This window comes from Rattus norvegicus, chromosome 1 (assembly GCF_021556685.1).
Source record: "Rattus norvegicus strain SHRSP/BbbUtx chromosome 1, alternate assembly SHRSP_T2T, whole genome shotgun sequence".
In the NCBI taxonomy this organism is placed as follows: Eukaryota; Metazoa; Chordata; class Mammalia; order Rodentia; family Muridae; genus Rattus; species Rattus norvegicus.
The window spans coordinates 49688829-49708678 of record NC_141534.1 but is presented as its reverse complement, the minus strand read 5'-3'; the positions used below and the strand labels follow the sequence as shown (position 1 = coordinate 49708678).

General features: G+C 40.3%; 1 protein-coding gene across 9 annotated transcripts in view; it reads right to left on the bottom strand.

The window, feature by feature from the left end:
- Wtap (WT1 associated protein) overlaps positions 1 to 19850 on the bottom strand; it is a 25169-nt gene extending 5319 nt beyond the window's left edge. The window contains exons 1-7 of one of the 9 annotated variants that reach the window (XR_015635236.1): positions 19621 to 19850; positions 14738 to 14775; positions 12320 to 12375; positions 10823 to 10881; positions 9343 to 9470; positions 3655 to 3833; positions 2079 to 3436 (exon numbers count right to left, since the gene is read on the bottom strand). Coding sequence is in view for 5 of the 9 variants with exons in the window: in NM_001113543.1 (NP_001107015.1) it covers positions 3651 to 3833; positions 9343 to 9470; positions 10823 to 10881; positions 12320 to 12375; positions 14738 to 14767 (456 nt within the window). In the remaining 4 variants the exon portion in view is untranslated. 9 annotated transcript variants of the gene reach the window in all.

Here is a 19850-nt window from a genome sequence, read left to right as displayed (position 1 = left end):
ACTATTTTTAAATGGATATTAGGGGTTACTCCTTTCTTTCTTTTTTTTTCTTTTTTTATAAATAGGGACTGGAAAGTTAGGCCAACAGTTAAGAACATTGGTTACTTTTCCAGAGGACCCAGGGTTGATCCCCATCACATACATAGTGGCTCCCAACTTCCTGTAAGTCCAATTCCATAGCATCTGCCATCCTCTTCTGGCCTCGATATGCACACGGTGCAGAGAAAGACATGTAGACAAATCACTCATATACACATTCAAATAAATACATCTTTAAAAATCAAATGCCTTCATATTTTAAAAATATTTGTTCTCTTTTTATGTGTGTGGGTATTTTGCTTGCATATAAGTCTATGCAACACATGTATGCCTGATGCTGGAGAGAAGCATTAGTAGATGCCATATAGGTACTGGAAATTCAATCTGGGTCCTCTGGAAGAGCAGCCAGTATTCTTAACCACTGGGCCAACTCTCTAGTTCCTTTTGTTTTTTAAGAGTCTAATGGTGGGACTGGAGAAATGACTCAGTGGTTAAGAGCACTGACTGTTCTTCCAAAGGTCCTGAGTTCAATTCCCAGCAACCACATGGTGGCTCACAACCATCTGTAATGAGATCTGATGCCCTCTTCTGGTGTCTGAAGACAACAGTGTACTCACATACATTAAATAAATAAATCTTGAAAAAAAAAAACAAAAAAAAAAAAAAAAAAAAAAACCAAGAGCTCAGCCTCAGGCAAAGTTGTAAATTGTATACTTATTAAAAAAAAAAGGTCTCAATGTGAAGCCCTAGCTGACACTCAACTCCCAGAGATCTGCCTGTCTTTGCCTCCTAAGTGCTGAGATGACTCCAAAACCAAATGACCACAAAGTTAACAGGAAATACACAAGGACTTCAAGAAACAATGAACATCAGTATATTAATTATCAAGGGGAGGAAGCTTGGTTACTTTGTACAGTTGTACATACAATCGCCTAAATATCTAAGTGCGAGTTGAAATGACCATCTACTCCTAACCACTCTAAGATGAGCATGTCGTCTAATGGAGTAGTGTAGAGCAGACAATATTACGGAGGGAATCACAGTCCCTCTCTCAGTAGTTCTTTTGTTTACTTTTTGAGACACAGATCTATGAATGTACTCCCTGAATTCCCTATCCTACTGCATCAGCCTCACCACTGCTGGGATTAAAGGCATGAGCCAACCACATCCAGCTAAAAAAAACTTTATCCCTCAGAATTAGAACTACAGCAAAGGGAGGGAATACCATATACATAAGAAACCTTTAAGCCCAATCATTGGAATCATTTCACATTATTAAGCATTACTTATTTTCAAATTAATAATATATTTTAATACCTGATTCATTAAATCATATGGTTTAGTTTTAGAAATCTCATTGATGGGTTATTAAAATAAGATTAATAAAAGGAAATACTGAGTAACCATTAAAAAGGTAGTAATCTAGATATGCTAAAAATATCTAACAGGTAAAAATGAAGCGTGTGTATGTTTGATATGATTACATTTCTTTAAAACCAATATACATGAAATCATTGTGTATCCATGAATTATCTTGATGATACCCAAGATACAGCAGTACTGGTCCTGCAGAGCAGAATGGGGCAGTTCGACATCAGGTCCACGAGTGACACTTTCCATCTCTCACCTTTCTCTAGTATTTCATTTGTATACACGAACATGTATGTCTTATTAAGAGAGAAGATTAACAATAACAAGAAAGCAGGCCCACAGGCCTCAAAGTTACTGTATTTGAGTAGCAGAGAAAGACTGGCTAAATCTGTGTACATATTAGCAACACATTTTAAGAATTACTACTCAATCTACTAAAACTGTATTCAGGGCCATTTCAACCATGAATCTGAAAATGCATAAAATAAATACAAAAGATCCAGTTTTGTTACAATAAACTACTTTTAAACAGATTGGTTACTTACCCTTCAAACCCCCAGAGACAATTTTAGAAGCAGACTTGTTCCTGAAAAGTCATACAAATCATTCCTCCAACCCACCCCTGCCCACAATCAGTTCACTAAAGCACAAACATACAAGATACTTACAATTGATTGAAACGATTAAGAGAGAACTTAAGTCACCCTTGTTAAAACTGCACTTAAACGTTGGGGCATGCTGGAACATTTATCTTCTACTCATTTCAGACTCCATTATCACCAAGGGAAAATCAAACTGGTGACTTAATAGACGAAAAAAATTCACCTCCAGGATTGGATGAAAGCATGAAGATATAATGCCTCATTTATCTAAATGAGCAAATGAGTTTGCTAGAAATGATCACTATACCTTTTTCAATTCACAGAACATCTCACTTGGACCAGCCCAGAGTTCCAACACATTTCCCCCATCTTCTGGTAGGTACCTCGTGAGACTGTCCCACAATATGTTCTACTGCAATATCCTGGGGCCAATGCCAAGTCTCCTTGTCTTTTATACCTTCTGGAATAGTCTTTTAAGCGAGACAGCCTTTTCCTTCACTTTAAAGAGCACAGAATTTTTCCAAAGTGTTGATCTGCTCTCCATAGCCCCCCAAAGTAAAATATTGAGTACAACAAAATTATCAGAGTATTCCTTGAATTAAAAAAAACCCAACTATTTCAAGGCACATTTAATTTAATATCAAGAATTCGATACAAAAGGCCCCAAATACAATGAAGGAACACATTCCCCCATTTAACACCAACGACAATGCTGTTTAACATGTGCCTGCTGAATGAGATGAGGGTTTACTGAATAATGGGAATCTCATCACAGCCAAATACCATATACAATCTAGTTGTGAAATGAATGCTTATAATGCGTCAAACAGTTTAAACCTGAAGTGTGAGACCACACCTTCACGTTTGTACAGTCCTCGGTTAAGGTTATCTACAGTTTCCACAACCATTCAAAAAACAAACCATTGATAAAAACCACATAGATTTAAGGCTCCATTATGTAATATAGAGCTCAAAGCTAAATGGATAAATATATGCACTACTTGTACTGGTAGCTATGACGTGATAGTCTCACGGCTATTAGAGTTGGTTCTTAGCAAGTAAATCCTTTAAAGGCAAAATTCACCTCATTTGAGTTTTGACCCAGTAGTTCAACAATCATGAAGTCCACAGTCTTATTGGCATAACTGATGTACAGTGTCTCTAAGTCACTATGCTCATGGTTAAGAGCGATGCATATTCCATTTTTACATTTTACTGGAATTTTACATGTTCAATTCATGATTTAAAACCTCTAGGTTTTCAATCCTCCAAACTGTCTGAAGACACAGTGTGCCACAGACTTAAGACTTCTGTTTTTCCCTCTATTTTCTTCAAACAGAAACATTTCAAGTGTCTACATGTCCTAGAAGGGGAATTTTTCGGAGGTGGCCTCTTCTTCGGAATAGTCCGACGGCATCAGGCCTCTGAAGCAAGGGGGAGGGGAAGAGAAAGAAGCTGAAACACAAGGTTCATCTGGTAAGTTTTACATTAACCATTACAAGCTGGACAGTCTAAGAATGTGGCTTTTTTGGCTCAAAAAGTCTGAGTCTTGGTGTGGAAACGAGTACTTGGCTGTCCCACCACAGCTTTCTCGAGGTGGGACTGTCAGGGAAGTCTTGACTGGGGAGTATGATTTGTTTACCTATCAGGCGTAAACTTCCAGGCACTCAGTTCATTTTGGGCTTGTTCCAGTTTGTCTTTAGTCTGTTCCAGTTCACCTTTCATTTTTAGGAAAAACAAGTTGATCGCTGGGTCTACCATTGTTGATCTCAGTTGGGCTACACTCGGCTGCTGAACTTGCTTGAGGTACTGGATTTGAGTCTGTGCAAAGCAAAAGAAATAATTACTACCAAATCAAAAAAGCAAAAACAAACCAAAACAAACCAAAACAAAACAAAAAAAAAAAAAAACAACCCTTAAGAAGATGAGAAATACCCTTATTACCTGGACAATAAGTCAGCCTATTTGTTAGGTCAATAACCCTTTTATATTAAGTCTCCTCCCTAAGGTTAAGGGTGTAGCTCTGTAACAGACAGCACACATGGAACAAGGCCCTTAAATCCAATCTCTAGTACAAATACACCTAATTTCAAACAACACCAACACAAACCCCAGAAAAAGTACCAAAACTGAAAATGATGGCACATGCCTGTAATTCTAGCCCTTAGGAAGTAGAAGGAGGATTGTAAGCTCCAGGACAGGCTGGAAAACAAAGCAAGACTTTCTCTTAACAAAACAAAGATACCAAAGGCTGAGGATGCAGCCTAGCAGTAGATCACTTGCATTATGTACAGGGCCCTAGAACCACAAAGGAAAAAAGTGGACAAGTGAAAAAACTAAGGGTTAAGGCAATTCATAAGGTTACATCTCACTGTACATCCAAAACAGCATTAAAACAAAACAAAACAAGGGCCGTATCATAATCTGGGGGAGTGGTGGCACATGCCTTTAATCCCAGCACTTGGGAGGCAGAAGTAGGCCTGAGTTCAAGGCTAGCCCGGGCTACAGAGAAACCTGGTTTGAAAACCAAACCAAGCCAAACCAAGCCAGGCCAAGCCAAGCCAAACCAAGCCAAACCAAACCAAACCAAACCAAGGCTGCATCACACTCAGCCACTGAGAGCATGAACTGGGATTTGGAGACATAGCTCAGTGGTCGAGGACCACTTTCTTTCGGAAAGACCAGGGTTCAAATCCCCAAGATCTGACACCTTCACACAGACATAAACAGACATGCATGCAGGCAAAGTACCAATGCATGTAAGGTGGAAATAATTAAAGAAATGAAAAACTAACTAAGAGCACAAACTGCTCTTACAGAGGCAGAGTTCCAGCTCTCAGCAACAACAATTGGGCAGCCCCAAAAACTGCTTATGACTCCAGCAGGATTGGGGGTAAGGGTGTGGGTGGATGGATCCAATGCCTCTGGCATCCTCCAGCAGAAACCCACACAGACACATGCATTAATAAAAATAACTTAAACCAAAAACTCAAACCAAACTGAGCATGGTGGTACATGGGAGGCAGTCTGATCTATACAGTGAGTTCTGAGCCAGCCAGAGTTATATAGTGAGAACTAGCCTCAGAACAAAACCAAAATACAAGCGACATTTTTTTATTTTAAGGACTGACAATTGCTAGAAAGAAGCAAAGTTCAAAATGTTATTATAGAGCTGGTGAGGTCTTAGCTTACTTTTTGCCTAAGCTACATAAAACTCCCATAGACAAGGTTAAAATTTAATACAATTTCCACTTCTAAACTTAAAACAGTAGTGACATTATGTCTTTGTATTAATGAAGTTCTATAGCATCTTAAGTCGTTTCTCTGGGTATATCTGACTCAGGAAATAACAATGTTGTATGTAACTGATCTAGACTAAGCAAGCCGAATAAGTAGAATCCTAGCATCTGTGCCTCATGACTTCTGGTGTAGAACATTTTACATGGTACTAGAACCCTCTTCCTTAGGTATGAAATTTTCAACTCCAGTTATGCTATTTACTAGTGCTCTAAAATAACTTTTTTAAAAATATGAATTAAAATTCCCCTATCTCCTTCATACCCAAAGTACAACTGGATCAAGAGTCTTGTGGTGCCCTAACGTTTGCTTTTTAAAGTTTTAAAAAATATCACATCATTTTATGCGTATGGGACAAGTGTAGTTCCCTCCCTCCTACCACGTGGGTCATGGGGGTTGAACTCAAGTCACTAAGCTTAGTAGCAATCATCTTTGACTACTGAACCACAGTCAACTCTGCCCTACCCTAAGGGTAATAAAATGAAAGTTTAAATTTCCTACCATACATTTAGTAGAAGGCATACGTATACTGATTGACTTGAGACTACATTTACTTATGAGTTCACTACACACAAATAGAAAACAATAATTTATAGAGACACCATGTTTTTCTTTTGAGACAAAGTCTAATTATGTAGACCTGGCCGGCCTAGAATTCAGCGACCCATACTGTACAGAGCAGGGATTAAAGCCAAGAGCCCACCAAGCTTGCTCTGACAGTATTCACTTAATTTCTGTATCTGGATGTTAGTATGAGCATGTACCTTAGGGTACCGGTGGAGGCCATCAGATCCCTGGGGCTGGAGTTACATAGGGAACTGAGTGTACTAGGAAGAGAACTCCAGGCCTCTGTACAAACAGTTATCAAGCACTTTAATCATTAGACCATCTTGCCCAGCCCCTTATGGAAAAAATGTAAAAGAAATTAATTTTAAACAGAAAGGTTACCTGTTAACTCAAAGTACTGCTAGCTACTAAAGTATTTTAAGAGAAGAGTAAACAACATCATGTAGTGTCTCTCATGTTTTCCTCATTAAGTACAACAGTCTCACAACATTGACTCAGACTAAATCCTAACAGTCAGCACTGCTGGTCATGGAAAGGAGGTGAATGGAACTAGAAAAGAAAAGGAGGCGAATGCTATCAGAACAAACTCCCTTTGCTAGTGAAAAAAAAAAAAAAAAAAAAAAAAAACAACCCACAAGGAAAGATAAGATAGGTTTAGGGATAGCAGGACGGCTAAGCAGCTAAAGGTGCCTGCCTGCTGTCAGTCCTGATAATCTGAACTTAACTCCCAGGATCCCTATGATGGAAAGAGAACCAACTCCCACAAGTTTCCTCTTGACTTACACATAAAATAACCATACTAAATAAACAAAAATATAATTAATAAAAGTCTTACAGGCTAGCAAGATTTTTGGTAGGTGAAGGCACTTGTTGCCAAGTCTGCTGACCCGAGTTCAATCCCCAAGATCTGCATGGTGAGAGAACTGCTGCAAGTCATCCTATGACTTTCATATTTAAATAAAATTTTACTCAAGATGTAAACATGTGTGTTTCCACATGGCCAGAGAACCATCTTGAGTGTTAGCCTGACTATAAACCTCCGGTATTTTCCCTCCCTAGACAACATCCACTTTGTTTTTGGAGGCAAAGCATCTCACTGGCCTGCTGCTTGTTGACTATAGCCAGGAAGCCCCAGAGATTGGCCTCACTCCACTGGCTCTCCTTAGGGCTAATCACAAATATACCTCCCCATATGAAGACTTTTTTTGGTACTGGGATTCTGGACTCAGGTCCTGAACCCTCCAGACATTCTCTTAGCTCTGTGTAACTATTTGAAATTATCACCTGCTTTAATTACTCCATTCTTACTTTTATTCCTATCCCCCAAAGCAACAGATCCCACTAAAGTAGCCTACTGTCTTTCTGACTGCTAAACATAATAATTTTCAATTCCTATTTTTACTAAAACTAACTTTTGCCTCGACACTATTTTTTTTTAAAGATTTATTTATTATATGTAAGTATACTGCAGCTGTCTTCAGACACACCAGATGAGGATATTGGATCCCATTACAGATGGTTGTGAGCTACCATGTGGTTGCTGGGATTTGAACTCAGGACCTAAGGAAGAGCAGTCACTGCTCTTAACCACTGAGCCATCTCTCCAGGCCACAACACTTTTTTTTTTTTTTAAAGATTTATTCATTAGGTGGGGATATGGTGTGCACACCTTTAATCCTGGCACTTGGGTGGCAGAGGCATGCAGATCTCTGAATCTTAGGCCAGTGTGGTCAGTGTTTCAGAACTGCCAGGGCTATCTGTAGAGAACCTATTTCAAAAAACAAAACTAACTAAAAAGATTTACAGTTTATTATATGTTGAGTGTTTTGCCTATTCGTTCCTGGTGCCAGGAGAGGTCAGAAAAAGGATTTGGATCCCTTGGGACTGGAGTTACAGTTTGTAAGCCACCATTTGGTTCCTGGCAATTGAACCTGGGTGTTCCTCAAGAACAAGTACTCTTAACAGCCGAACTAACTCTCTAGCCTACCTCTGACACTATTAATCGTTCTTCACTGGTGGTCTGGAAGGAAGAGGTGGTACTGCAGTTCTTCTTTTCCTAACATTATTCTCTTCTCTTTCTATACTCTCTTTCAGTCAGTCACATAGTATAAACTTAAGACCCAACTCTGACTTATTCTTAAAAACCTTGCCCAACAAGATCTAACTGATCAGGTCCTACTGATTGTACCTAAAAGACTACACATCCTTCCCAGCTGCCAGTGACTTTGTGTGTATGATTCAAAACCCTGCTTCCCCACCCTAGCTGCTTTCTCATTCTAAGTCCCAGTTTCAAATCAATGGCTGGTGATGTTGCTCAGTACAAAGTGGGCCTAGCATGCAAAGTCACATAAACATGGTGTGTTGGTGCACTCAGAAGGTAGCAATAGGAAGAATAGAGGTACATTTATCCTCAGTCACTACAGATTGTGGGGCTTGGCTACATATTTCAAGTACACCCAAGAGTGGGGAAAGGGAAAGGAATAAATCTACCTTCCATACTCAAGCCAGCCATCTACATGAAACAGCAGCTAATCAACCCCATGATTCTTTCGCTGAAAAAAATTCCACTAGGAGCTGTATAGAGTGGAGCACACCTTTAACCCCAGCACCAGGGGGGCAGAGGCAAGTGGATCTCTGTAAATTCAAGCCCAGTCTGGCCTACCTAGGGAATTCTCCAGGCTAGCCAAAGCTACATAGTGACAAACAAAACAAAACAAAACAAAATTTAAGTTAAAAGAAAAAGTCCTCTAGCTATTATTTATACCTAGGACTAAAGTGCCTAAGCCCTTAACCATGTTTCAGCCATACCCACAACTCCAACCTTATGTGTCCTTTCCCTGTTCTGTTCCCAGTGCCGCCTGCGAAGCTTCACCTCTGAATGGTGACTAGTAGAACAACAGCTGTATTATGTAGAGAAAGGCATAAACAATATGTCAAAGGCCAGAGAGGCCGCTCTTGCTCTTGCGCTTATAACCATCATTAACTCCTCTTTCATGGGATTCAATGCCCACTTCTAGCATCCACAGGCACCAGGCACACATGTAGTGCACAGTCATAAATAAATGCAGGCCAAAAGCTCATACACATAAAAGGTTAAAGTTTAAAAAAAAAAAAATACCCCAACCCAAACCAAAACAAAAACCTAAAACAAACCCAACTCAAAAGGTGGTGAAGCGCCACTGCCCTCAACCCCTGGTGATTCCAAGTGCCACCGTACACACAACAGTCCCAGATTCGGGTGCCAGCAGCACAAATTGCCTAATGCTAGCAAAAGATATGCTGACTCCATCAGAATTAGGAATTAGGAAGAAAGCAAACATCTAAGACCCTTTGTGACATAAGAACTTCCATTCCCACTCTCCACTGTACCCTTTAAAAATATGCACTTATATTTGCTGTTATCACTATTTAAAAAAATAAACTGCATGGATCCCGTAACTAGAGACTGCAATGCTCAGACACTCACGGTGCACTCTTGCATCTCCTGTTCCTTGGTTGCTAGCCGCATGACAAGGATGTTCTCCCTGCGTGCAGATTCCTGCTGTTGCTGCTTTAGTTTTTCTTCAGATTCCCTTAAGCCAGTCACATCGTTTGCTGAGTAAAAGAAAAGAAATCCAAAATTTCAAGATCAAATTGAACTAACCAAAAGAAAGTTCCATCTCTGTCAAGATTAATCAAATAACTCATTGCCTTTAAGTTTTCATATTGTTTTTGAAACAGTATTTGTTCCTGATCAGGAGGCCTCCCCAAGGAGGCAATGGTGTCATGATATCAAAATAAGCTCCTTCTATACTTCAATCGATCACACCTAAACACAGGAAACTACACTCCTACACTCATTTATACTACATTTAGTATTTATAAAAGTCTCAATATTATATTCTAACCTACTCAATATAACAATGACATTAACTGGCCTGGCAGAGCAGTAACCTGTCTATATTACAGCACTCAGGAGCCTATGGCAGGAGATTGTAACTCAGTAATTCAGAATAGCTTCTGCTACATAGTATAAGACCCTGTCTCAAGCAGGAGCACACCTTTAATCCCAGCACACAGGAAGCAGAGGCAGGTGGACCTGAGTTCAAGGCCAGACCGGTCTACAGAGCGTCAGGCCAGCCAAGACTGCACAGAGAAACTCTTTTTTAAAAATAAAACAAAAGAGGTTGGGGATTTAGCTCAGTGGTAGAGCGCTTGCCTAGCAAGCGCAAGGTCCTGGGTTCGGTCCCCAGCTCCGGAAAAAAAGAAGAAAAAAAAAAAAAAAAAAAAAAAAAACCAACAAAACCAAAAAACACCCCTGTAACAATCCTGTCTCAAAAAGTGACACAAACAGAAGCCACTGACAACACGAGCAAACAGCACTACTGACTTTTCTACATCACAACCATCAGTGCTACTGCCAAGTAATCAGTACAGTTCTGGAAGCTCCCGCTATCTGCACTGGGAAAACTGTAGTAGTTACTGTACTTCACAATAGTACAAGACTAACTCAGCCAAAGTACCAGACTAGACTAACAATTGTTTTATAGCATACAGTCTGTTGTTTGGCAGATTTCTGAAAAATCTGTTCTCAAAGACCTATGTCCTAGTGTCATATAGGATGCCTCTTCTGGTGTATTGGGAGACAACTATAGTATATATAATAATACATAAGAAAAAATAGTTAAGTTATCCTACTTGAGAATACACATCTGTCTTCCTTGTTGCTGGGGATTTGTCAAGAAACAAACCATTTATCTCAAACATCATTCGTTACATTTTTCAGATTCTTACAGTATCTGGACACAGCTCTTATAATAGAATAACAAACAACAAGCAATATTATAGCAATTATAATAAAAATAATTGAACAACCAAACTGTATCTGCTTCAACAAATTTCATTTAATCTGTAACAAGTTTTCAAAATACAACTATAGTATCTTTATCGAGGAAGATCAAACTTACAATTAAGGTCTGTGTACTTTCCCTCCAAAGCTTGAACATATGCTTCATATTGTTTCCATCTAAGTAAAAAGCAAATTCATATTAGTGGTTACATTGAAATCACCTTTATTAAATAAACTAGAAAAGCATGCCCACAATCTAAGAGTAAGAACTGTGATGGGTTATTTTTAGCTTTGACACAATCAAAGTTTAACCAGCAACAAATTCATTAGCTTTACTGTTTCTTCTCAACTTACAGAAGACAGGTAAATGAACATACATAGGTTGGGCAATGGTGGTTATCAGCCTACAATCCTAGTTAAGTACAAAGGCAGGAGGAGGATGGCATGCTCTGGGCCAGCTTGGCAACTTAGTAAGACTATCTCATATTAAAACAAAAAGGAACCAGGTAGTGGTAACTTTAATCTCAGCATTGGGAGGCAAAGGCAGACAGATCTCTGTGAGTTCGAGGCTATCCGGGTCTACAGAGTTCTAGGACAGCTAGGACTACATATAGAAACCCTGTCTTGAAAAACCTAGGAGTTGGGGTGGGGGTAAGAATCATCCTTTGGTTGCAACTTTTAAAATGTTACTGACAAAAGAAAAAATTATATTTAAGTAACATACTGAGCAGACTATTATAGTACACCCTTGTATTTCTAACATTCAGAAGACTGAGGTAGATCTCCAATTTGAGGCCAATTTGAATATACCCTGTTTCAGAAAAAATTCTATGCCTATAGTTTTTAATAAAAGCTTACTTACTTGTGTGTGGGCTCCCATTTGCCACGGTACACATGTGGAAGAGGCTAGGATAGTCTTTTTCTTTTCTTTCTAGCTTTTTGTGGGTTCCGGGGATTAAGCTCAGATTACAGCTTATTAGGAAGGAACTTTACCCACTGAGCCATCATGCCTTCCCTGTGCTTGATGATTTATTAAACTAAACACATCCTCTAGCAAGGTATATATTAGATACAAATGCTTCTTGTGTAACTAGTCTGAGTAGTTTAGCTCTACAAGAACATTTGGTCTACGGCGATCTGGAAATCACCGCAACAATGCTCTAGCTCTTCTTGCTTACACACTGAAGGACCATAGGGGACATGTCCAACACCTTATCAAGTGACTTGAGGGTATACTAACATAAAAAATCAGAATCAATCATGTAATAGTTGTTCCAAGACAGCTAGAACTACACAAAGAAACCATGTTTCAAAACAAAAAAACTAACCACCAAAACCAAAAATAACTCTCCATACATAAATCCCCAAAACCAATCAAATTAAAAAAAAACAAAAACAAACAAACAAAAAAACCCCAAACAATTCAAAACATGCTTGTATTTCTATCCCTTGGTGGGCTAGGGCAGGAGGGCCTTAATGTCTCCATAGGAAACCCTGTCTCAAACATAAGAAGTAACAAGAAAACCCCTCAAGACAAGCAAACCAAACTAGAGAAGGCATATTGTAAGTAGTCACAGTATGCTGTTTATGAATTTTTGATGAAAGAACATTTTACCTCAGAATTAACTCATCCCGTGCCATAACTTTGAAGTCTGTTTCACTCAGTCGGACCTACAAAGAAAATTGAAAATGGACTGAGCACTCTTTCAGAGTGCAAAGCGGTTTCCACAGGAGCAACTCTGATAAATAGTCTGACTGCGGCTTTAAACTAAATGTGAAGGCTGGAGAGAAGTTAGTGTTAACAGTGCTTGGAAGTCTTCAGAGGACCAGTTCAGTTCACAACACCTACACGAGTCAGGGAGAGCACATCTGTCTGTAACTCCAGCTCTAGAGAACACATTCTCCACTCCAGAGCATCCCCTCAACATACAGGTGAACAAAAAATTAAAAACAAAAACCAAACAAATGAAAATCCTTACAAAAAATAAAAAGGTCTCACCAACCAAATTAAACTTGCACATCCCACATCAACCAGTAGTTGCATCTTTTTTTTTTTTTTTTCTCTTTTTTTCAGAGCTCGGGACCGAACCCAGGGCCTTGCGCTTGCCTGGCGCTCTACCACTGAGCTAAATCCCCAACCCCCAGTAGTTGCATCCTTGAGCATACAGCCCAAAGTCAACATTCATAAGCAGCTTTCCTTGTGATGGTCCAAACTGCCATCCTCAAAGTGTCCTTTAGCAGTTAAATGCTTGTAAAACTAAAATACAGAGGCAGGTGGATCTCTATGAGTTCAAGGCCAGCCTGTTCTACAGATGGGATTCCAGGACAGCTAGGACTACACAGAAACTGTTTTGAAAAACGAGAAAACAAAACTAAAACTTGTGATCCAGCCATATATTCAATATTCTTCAGCAGTAAGTAGAAATAAGACTACTGATAGATGATACAAATTTTAAGGAAGCTATGCTAAGTAAAAAGATAGTCTTAGAAGGACACACAAGCATAATTTCTTTTACAAGGCACTCAGGAAGTTGAAGAAATGAAAACAGATTATCATTACAAGATTGGGGAAGGAGGGAGGGGAACAAAGTGCCTGTAAGAGCCCTGTGGTGAGGATTCAGATGTTTATCTTGAGATAGAACTGCAGTTTTACACACAGAGAATGTGACGAACTGATGAAATTTGAAAAACTCATGTGTGTGTACCAGTTCCCTAGCTTTAAATTGTTAATCCAGATGTTGATTTTGAAAAGAGGCTCATCAGCTGGAGAGATGGCTCAGTGGTTAAGAGCACTGACTGCTCTTCCAGAGGTCCTGAATTCAATTCCCAGCAACCACATGGTGGCTCACAACCATCTGTAATGAGATCTGATGCCTTTGTCTGTATGTCTGAAGACAGCTACAGTGTACTCATATAAATAAATCTTTAAAAAAAAAATGCATTCTTAAAAAAAAAAAGAACAATTCTCATAGAATGTTCCTAAATGTCTTTAAAAACTTCTATCAAACTATATCTTCCCAATAGTTTAAATGTAGAACCTAGGAGGCTGGAGAGACGGTTCAGTGGTTAAGGCACTGACTACTTCTTCAGGGGTCCTGAGTTCAATTCCCAGATGGTAGTTCAGGTAATGGGATCTGATTCCCCTCTCTGGTGTGTCTGAAGACAGCTACAGTGTACTCACATACATTAAATAAATAAATCTTAAAAAAAAAAAAAAAAAGAACCTAAGCTGAAATTATTTCATACATTTAGAAATCCTTTCTCCTAGGCTCTATTAATTTCTCTTATTAAAGTAGAGGGAGCTCAGATAAATGGAGAAATGCTTGCACAATATGCATGGATCCCACTTTGATTCCCGGAAGCACAGAAGGCACTTTCTTTAAAACGTTTCTAAGTATTAACCAGTAACACTACTGTTACAATACAAAACAGAAAAAAACATCGAACCAGATAAAGCAAACCATAGTTGCCACATCACTAAATACCTGGTTCTTCTTAATTCACTCCTGAGTAATGTTGACTCCAAAACTTCTGCCAGAATTTTATATAACATAATGAATTACAAATCCTTCCATAACTTACATCACACTGTTAAACAGAACCTCAGGCTATCTATACCTATATGTATAAAAGTCTATATGTATAAGGATATATGTATATACCCATAAGTAATGATAGCTAAACTCAGTAAAGAACTATAGAACTAGAAAAATCAAAAGTTAGAAAATGAAGGAAGAAAGCAGACTACAAGAACTAACTAATTAGCTGTAGCCCTAACAATCCTCAGATGGATAGATTTAAGTTACAACCCTGGAGGGTTAAAAAAATAGGACATATATATATGTAAAATTTGTAAAATAGCCAGAAATGGTTCAGGCTAAGAACTAAAGACCACAGGAATCCTGTAACACCTTCTGAAAGTTGTGATCATTCATTCTAGATTGACCATGTACAGAAACGTATCTTAATACTTTGTAGTCCCCTGATGCAAACAAAGTACAAGGGGAAAAAGGTGAAAAATGCTGAAACATACCTTTTTAGGAAGAGGTTCTTCGTTGGTCATCTTGTACCCTAAAAAAGGGGGGAGGGGAGTTAGGGGAAATACATTCAGTTAATTTTCTTTCAATTAAAGTTTTTTTTCCTCAAAGTTAAAACTGTTTCCTTTGAACCAGTTATTAGCAAGTGTTAATGTGAAATAGTTATTAAAACAATCTTGTATTTCATAGTACTTCGATCCCTTCTTTTATTGTGGTGAAAGGGATTCAACCCAGGACTCCTGACACTGTAGGTAAGTGTTAGCCCAGGATAGTTTCAATTAACAACAACAACAAAAAGAACAAAGACATGATGAATACCCCCTATAACTTCACCAAATTCCGTCTCTGCTAACATCTTTCATCATCATGGTTGTGTAATTTTTTAAAAATGTTGACAGTAAGTCGGGCCTCAGAAGGCTGAAGGATTAGAAGGGCAGCACCAGCCACCAGTTTTCTGGCCTTGACTTCTACAGCATTGTGCTGTTGACAGTGAAGCAGAACCCATCATGTGATTCACTACGCTCTAAGGATGTTAAATATAAAGTATGCCTACCTTAAGACAGTATGGACCTTAAACAATGTATTACACAATACAAGTTGGGAAATAAATATACAGAAAAGACAGCTAACCTAACAAATATTAAACACTGCTTGACTCGGCTTGTGGGACAGTATTTTTCTTAAATCTAAGTTGTTTTAAAGTAATAATTTATACACAATTAACATGAATTCTTGGGTTGGAGGGATGGCTCAGCAGTTAATTGCTCTCAAAAAAGACCTGAGTTCAGTTCCCAGAATTCAACCTAAGGTGGCTCACAACTCCAGCTCCAGTTCCAGGCAGAACCAACACCTCTGGCCTCCACAGGCAAGCCTATGCACATTATCACACACACAGAGAATTAAGAACTAATCTTTAGGGGCTAGAGAGATGGCTCAGCGATTAGGACAACTGGCTACTCTTCCAGAGAACCTGAATTCAATTCCCAGTAACCACATGGTGGCTCACAACCATTCTATAATGAGATTTGGTACCCTCTTCCCGCATGCGTGTGCACACATACAAAATACTGTATATTCAATGAATAAATCTTAAAAAAAAGTTCTTATGAACACACCTGATATTTTCTTTTTTTTTTTCCCCAGAGCTGAGGACCGAACCCAGGGCCTTGTGCTTGCTAGGCAAGCGCTCTACCACTGAGCTAAATCCCCAACCCCCTGATATTTTCTAATATTCAAACTTAACCAGGAGTCAAACAGTTATTCTTAGGTCTTAGTTCTCAAAGTTACCTTCTGTCTTTAATTATTTTTTCCATTTTATTTTACTTACCAATACCTATCAAAAATTCTAAATTATAAGCTGGGTGTAGTAACATATGCTTCAAATTTGAGCACTCTGGAAGGATAGGCAGATGGATCCCTGTATTTTGAGGCCATCCTGTATTGAGAGTTCCAGACAGCCAAAGCTACAGAGAGACTGTCTCAAAATTCTAGACGATTAAGATTTTGACTGAAAATTGTTATACTGTTTTAAAAAGATATTTAATTTCTCAATGAACATATATGACTTGTCATAAGTAAAGATTTTTCCAATATAAATGTACATATACTCCCATATGCATGAATAGTCTAGTCATACCACCACTGAACCCAATTAGGTCTGTTATACAGAAGAAATCAGGATTTTAGGAACTCTCTAAATGCTATAATGGGATTTGATGCCCTCTTCTGGTGTACAGGCATACATGTGAGCAGAACATCGCACACATACTTTTTTAAAAAGTATGACATGGGTTAAGGATGTAACATAGTTTTACAGTGCATGCTAAACACACGCAGGGCTCCGGAACTTCAAATGACAAATGAGAGAGGAAAAAAAAAACATGCACTTCTGCATTTTGAATAACCAGGATTTATCAAGTTCCAGGCAGCCAGGGCTACAGTGAGACCCTGTGTCAACAAACAGAAGAGCACAAGAAAACCTGCCCACTGTGGCACAGCACATATAGTTCAGTACAGCACCCAGGAGGCAGAGGCTGGAGAGTTTCAAGTTCTACAACAAGGAAGTTGCAGGCCAGCCAGGGCTACAGAGAGACAGACCATCTTTAAAAACAAAACAAAACAAAACAAAACAAAACAAAAAAAAGGCAAAACAGAAAACCTCAAACACGAATAATTTGGCAAACTTCCAACAGGTTAAAAGATGACGGGCTTTTAAATTACACAAAGGGGGAAGGAGCAGCTGGAGAGATGGCTCAGAAGTTAATACTGACTGCTCCTTCAGAGGACCTGGATTCGATTACCAGCAGCCACACTGTAGCTCATAACAATTCTAACTCCAGACGTACGACAAAACACCTATAACTTTAAACTTATTTGTGTAGACAGTTCAGAGAATTCATCTCAGTTTAGAATGCCATCCACTCTTAAAGCCTAGCTTAGGCTGTGGAACTGCTTTAGTTGACTAAGTGCCTACCATCCCAGATCATAACACTATGATCCTAAGTTAGGCAACTTAGTACTCTCTGGAGAAAGGCAACCACACGCCAAGGTAAGTTATGCAAGAAGGCATGTATATGGCTCGCTGAAATAAATCACAGTGGATGTTAAGAAATGGCATCGTCTGGCAGTGCTGGAGCCTCAGCACTGCAGGAGTAAGGGGACTTGTTAGAAATCAGAACACTATTTCAGTCTCCTGTTTATGTGATCAAGTCACTTAATTCTTTGGGCTTCAGTTTCCACATCAGTGTTGCTTAGGGCACAAAGTACTGCAGGTCTGTTATTGGTACCATAAAAACACTATACAAACAAGGACTGCCTGAACACAATCAACACAGGAAATAAACTCTACCAACTTCATCTTTAAAGCAAAGAACACTGAATCTTGTCTGATGGAAATGCCTAACACCTAACACCAATAGCTTATTCAATGATGGGAATACTGGAAAAAAAAAAACTTCCCAAGCTTAATGAAAAGAAATAGGAAGTATTTAGAGGAAGAAAGTGGGAGATAAAAACAAGAATGCATATCAAGTAAAACTTCTAAAGAGCATGATAAATTCAACTACACCTTACACCAATTATCTAGGCGGCTAACAATATTTTCAAGAGTCTACATTATATACACAAAAAGACAGGAGGGACCTTGAAAATGGTAATGCTCTGTCCAAATACATCAAATGGCTATTACAAACCATAATTTAAGTAGTGTTCAAACACACTCATCTGTTTAAGAATGAAGAACTAAAGCACCCTCAGAAACACATCTGCCCAAATCCTTAAAATTCAGTTCCAACACATCAGAAGCCATCCTGTAAACTGCAACTTTCCCCAACTTGCCTGAGCAATAGTTGCTGAATGAATGAAACCTAGCCACCTCAAAAAATGTCTGTTTTTAATAGTTTCAGATGCCTACATATTTACCTATGAGAAAACCTGGTGCATGGTTTTAAAATTAAGTACTTTTAAAAATTTTTTGTAAATGTTTTGCATGTATGTATGTGCATCACGTGCATGCCTGGTGCCACCCACAGAGGTCAGAAGAGGGAAGTCAAAATTCCCAGGAACATGAGTTAAGGATGGCCACGAGCCATCAATTGGGTGCTGGACGAGCAAAAAGTACTCTTAACTCCTGGGCCAACTCTCCAGCTCCGATGCTCAAATAAATAAGTTAAAGTGAAAAACAAATAGAATTTGTAGTAACTGATTTGTGACTTCCACTTATCTTTCCAAATAATAAAATTAACTAAATGAAAAAAGCGAGGCTATAGTGAGAACGACAAAAAAGGCATAAATACAATTTACGACTATAACATGCTCACCGATCCTTACAACCAGTGTGCAGTGTCTTAGTCCTTTGGGGTCAAATTAACTGACTTCCTCATTATCAAACCAAGAACTGTGGGCTCGGGGATTAGATGAATGGCAGAATGCTGGCCTAATAACATGCATGCACAAGGCCTAGCGTTCCATCCCTAGCCGCCCCCGCCCTCCCCAATAAGAAAATATGTACACAAACAGAAAAACTTAGGTCTTTTCTCACTGTGCACTGTCTTATGAAAATTAAGTTTAAATATAGTCAAATCAGCCTTACAGAGATCCAAAACTAGACTAAAAGTTCACGAAAAATTTCAGGAAGCTGTCAAAAAAATTAACTACTCTCACAATGCATACTTATGTAAAAATGGAAGTCCACATGAGAACGTGGCTGCAATGACAAGCTACTGCGTGACGTGAAATTCCTTTTTTTTTTTTTAAAGAACCGAATGCATCACTTGGGTCATACAGAACTATCGGTACCTCTAGGTCCCGGGTGACGAACCCTGGAAGGTGGGAGGGGGCGACAGAGGCGGGGAAAGGACAGGCATGGCCAGTCAGCCCCGAGAGGGCGGCCTCCGGCCTCCCCGCCTCCCCAGTCGCGGGAACGCCCGCCTTGTCCCCTGCCGTCAGGAACGGGAGCAGAATGGCTGTGAAACGGTGCAAGTATCCCCACGAGCAGCAAACCGCTCTGACTAACGGGAAGCCAGCGCGGCCGCAAGCCCGGTCGCCCTTCGGGCCTGGAGTGCGTTTCGCCGGGTCCAGGGCGGCCGCGCCTCGCTTCCCGTCCCTGCAGGCCCTCGTGGCCATTCCCGCCGCGGGCCGCACCTACCTTCCCAGCCCGAGGCTGCGCGGGCGCCGCCAGTCACACAGGCCGAGGCCGCGCCGCCGCCGGCCCCCCCCCGCACTCCTCCCGCCGCAGCCCCGGAGATAGCCTTTATTTGCGGGTCTCGCAGCCACAAAATGGCGCTGAGGGAGGAAACCAGGCCCCGCCGTCGGCCCCGCCCCGCCTCGAGTGCGCCCCGCCCCGAGTGCGCCGCCGATACCCCGCCCGTGGCCCACTCACCCGAGACGCGCCTCTCGGGCGCCGCCTCGGTCACCGTGCCCGGTGCCTCCGGCCAGAAGAGACGAGGCGAGGCCGGCCCGCTCGGGGTCTCGGGGCGCGGAGGGGCAAGCGGCTCTCCGCAGCCGCACCGAGACCGTCCGCGGAGGTTCGCACCTGCCCCGTGGGGGCTCTGCAAGCTTAGCCGGGATGGGGAGGGAAGCGGCCGGAGAGAAGGGCGGGCCCGCGAGGTC